Source organism: Mus pahari, chromosome 16 (assembly GCF_900095145.1).
Source record: "Mus pahari chromosome 16, PAHARI_EIJ_v1.1, whole genome shotgun sequence".
In the NCBI taxonomy this organism is placed as follows: domain Eukaryota; kingdom Metazoa; phylum Chordata; class Mammalia; order Rodentia; family Muridae; genus Mus; species Mus pahari.
In genome coordinates this window covers 63,648,160-63,652,039 of record NC_034605.1, presented here as the reverse complement: position 1 = coordinate 63,652,039, position 3,880 = coordinate 63,648,160, and the positions used below count along the sequence as shown (strand labels likewise).

The 3,880-nt window shown below is 37.7% G+C and overlaps 1 protein-coding gene across 1 annotated transcript in view; it reads left to right on the top strand.

Moving 5' to 3' along the window:
• Window positions 1–2,942: 2,942 nt before the first annotated feature.
• The window catches only part of LOC110333912 (cathepsin Q-like), a 5,058-nt gene continuing 4,120 nt past the window's right edge, over window positions 2,943–3,880 (top strand). Inside the window, 5 exon segments of the mRNA XM_021215689.1 lie at window positions 2,943–3,041; window positions 3,043–3,069; window positions 3,358–3,480; window positions 3,583–3,667; window positions 3,701–3,762. Of these exon segments, the coding sequence (XP_021071348.1) occupies window positions 2,943–3,041; window positions 3,043–3,069; window positions 3,358–3,480; window positions 3,583–3,667; window positions 3,701–3,762 (396 nt within the window).

Sequence of the window (3,880 nt, the reverse complement as noted above, 5' to 3'; positions counted from 1 at the left end):
GTGTGAGGTGGAATCTCAGGGTTGTTTTGATTTGCATTTTTCTGATGACTAATTATGTTGAACATTTTTTTAGTTGCTTCTTAGCCATTTGGTATTTCTTAGTTGAGAATCCTTCTTTTGACATGAAATTTGTCCTGTCTCAAAGAAATGAAGGGACAAAGATGGAGCAGAGTCTGAAGGAATTGCCAACCAATAAGCAGCCCAACATGAAACCCAACCCATGGACAAATACCAATCCCTCACATTAGTCATGATATACTGTTATGCATACAAACAGTAGCTTACCTTAACTGTTCTTTTAGATGTCCTATTCAGAAACTGACAGAAACACATGCAGATACCCACATCCAAATAGATCCCAGGGTGTTAGAGGTCTTCTCTTTCTCCATTTAGTAACTGAATATAAGAGCATGATGTAGTATTGGTAGTGGGAAACAGAGCATCTGGGAGAAATTAAGAGAATGGAAAGGATATGGCAAAAATACACTGTATGAAATTCACAACAAGTTAATTAAAAATAAATAAAAATGCTGAAGAAAGAAAAAATGGAAGGCCCATAGAGCGTAGAGGACTGTGGGGTATACAGTAAGAGGTGATGTCTCTTATTGGTGTTTCTAACTTCTATAAAATAACCTATGTGATCCTTAAAAAAATCATCTTTTTGCTATTTAACCAACATTTAGTAAGACTTAAATATTCTTAGATTGTGTGCCCATTGTGTCATGTAGGGTATAATGGAGATAGATGTCATGCAATTTTTCCTGAACTGGGAAAAACACCAAATACAATAATAAATTGATAAATCAAGTATGTAGTCTCTTTGCCATATATAATATTTCTACCTGAGAATACTAAGTGAAAATATGACAGTCATTATTGAGGAATAATATATGTCTTAATGGTCCCAGTTTTTCAGATTGATACAATGGAAACTATTTTTCATCGGAACTCTTTTATGAAAAATAACTAAACCAAAAGCAGCAACCAAATATCTACATTGACAAAAAGAAATGATGGGTGCTTGGGTGGGAGGGGGGAAATAGATGATTACTTATCAGTGTGCAGTGCAAACTTGAGGAAGTCCTTCTAAATATCTCTTTGTGGTTCTGTCAAACAATGTGTGTGCTCTTAAGGCAACCAAAATAAGTCCTGAAAATAGCAAATACAGGCATTTCCAGTTACCATAATGTTGCCACAATGAAGAGGACAGATAAGATGGTGCTTCTAGGGGGTGATTCAATTCATTTTCCAAGAGAAAACCCAGCAAATTTAATGAGACCACTCACAGCACATTCACTCATATACACTATTGTATGGCTCAGTCTTAAATATCATTTTCTTCTGTGAGTGTCACTGTCTTCTAAAGATTCTCCTGAGATCCTTCCATGTTGCACCATGATACCAAGAAAAGAGCATCCCAGGGTCTGTATTCTCAAAATATCCAACCATAGCTATGGATGAAACATGACATAAAATATAATGACTAGTCCATGTAAGGGATGGTAACTAAAACATCCTATTCTAAACTTATAAAGTACAACACCACATATATTTTACAGGAAACAAAATCCGGGAAGTAAAAATATCTAGTATATTGTGATCCAAGGCCTACCTACACAATGGCTATCTACCTTTCTTTGACAAGGTTCACAAATTCAGCTTCCTGCTGTCCACAGAGGTAGCCTACAGCCATGTCAAAGGGACAATCAGATTATATCTCAGAAGATGCCTGAAGTTCCAGTGCCTAGAGGCTTAATCTAGTCACCAACATAGCCAATCAAAAGTAGGGGCAGGTCCAACCCTACAGATACTTCAGATTTATAGCTGGGCCAGATCCTTGAACCTGACCATCCTCTGATGCATTGAATCTGTGGAGTGATCTGAGGCAGTAGTGGTCATCCCAGAAAGGTAAGGCCTTGCCAGTGAATGGGAGAATACAAAGTGGGCTTGGATGTGTGTTTTGGGAGACTCCATGGAGAATCAAGCAGCAGAAGAAAATATAACCTAAACATCACCAGTCCTCTGTATAGTTAGAGTGGGAGTAGGTAGAAAATTTAAAGAGAAAGTCAAGGCTCTTCTTGGTCTGAAAGTTTGCTTCTGTCCACAGAGTTGCAGCTGATTTTTTGAAGATATCTCTTGCACTAACCCATAGATGTGACCATTTTCAATTTACAGATGCATATGCAGTAGCATGTGATATGTCCCTATCATGACATATGGGGAATGTTGATTTAGAAGTCCAGCAAATACAGAATATAAGATCCCATTATTGACTTGCTATCATACTCCTTTTTTCTCACGACTTTGGATACCTATTGTTTTGTTGTTGTTGTTGTTGTTTTGTTTTGTTTTGTTTTTTTAGGTGACATCATTCTTATATAGGTTGGGAGTAGGAATTTGTTTGTATAATCCCATAGGTTAGGTGGCAAGAATAGAAAGTGTTTCTTCCCACATTCTTTTTAGATGATATTTCACAATGTTTCACTGAAGAAGAGGTTAAAGACATGCCCATCACTTGTTAAATATGAGAAAGGCATATGATGATAGGTGGCCCCAACTCTTGAATTCACCTTGAAATTAAAACCCATTACTACATGATAGAAGTTCTGCTTGGTAGAAATTATAAGTGATATCTTAAAAAAGTGCTTCCTCACTGTGCATGGATATCTTTCTAAAACAAGATGGAGTACACCTAAAGTTTACAGTGCTAGAATTCTGCGTACATGATTTTCATTTTACAGTGGGTATAATAACCACTACTGTGTGACTTGGTTCAAAAACATTCTCAAGGATTTCTACAATCTTTGAAAAGTGTTTGGAGTATTAACCCAAATTATTCTATTAACCATGGTTGGCTTAATTTCACAGGATGGAGTAAGAGGACATTTTTAAAACACTGGTGCAATCATATCTTCATTTCTCTTTCATACCCAGCTTGAGACATGACTCCTGCTTTCTTCTTGGTCATCCTGTGCTTGGGAGTTGTGTCAAGTGCTTCAGCAATTGATCTCAGTTTGGATTTCGAATGGAAAGAGTGGATGAAAAAAATATGAAAAATCATACAGTCTGGTTGGTATCCAGGAAACTGTCCAGAGAGTCCACAGGGTAAAAATGTCTAGGTACATGAGAGATCACAGGTGCCCACTAAAGCCACCATGACCACTGAGAGTTTACCTACTAAGAATCATTGTGAGCACTTGATGTTAAGATTCTCCTTTCTTCACTATGTAAAAGTGAGACCACAGTATTCTGATATCACTTCCTTGGCCTCTAAACACCTGCAACAGCAGTTCCACAAAGTCAGCTTGTACAGGAATTCAAATATAATGAATTGTCTTCCATAATATTTTCCTTCAGGAGGAAGAAGTACTGAAAAGAGCAGTATGGGAAGAAAATGTAAAAAGGATTAAGCTGCATAACAGGGAGAATGCCCTGGGGAAGAATAGCTACACCATGGAAATAAATGACTTTGCTGACATGGTGAGTGTGGTGTGAATTGCTTCACACAGTGTTTTCTTGAGTTCTTTACATGAAGTCTTTTCTTTTATTAAAGAATAATAATTTACATATTTTTTCTTGAAGACTGATGAAGAATTCAAGGAAGTGGTAATGGGTGTTACATTGCCAGTTGACAACACAAGAAAAAGTCTCTGGAAACGTGCACTTGGTAGTCCCTTTCCTAAAGCTTGGTATTGGCGAGATGCTTTGCCCAAATTTGTTGACTGGCGAAATGAAGGCTATGTGACTCGTGTGAGGAATCAGGTATGACAGTGTCATATGCCTTTCTTCTTCCTTCTTTCTTCTTTCTTCTTTCTTCCTTCTTCCTTCTTCCTTCTTCTTCTTCCTCCCCCTCCTCCCCCTCCTCCCCCCCCTCCTCCTC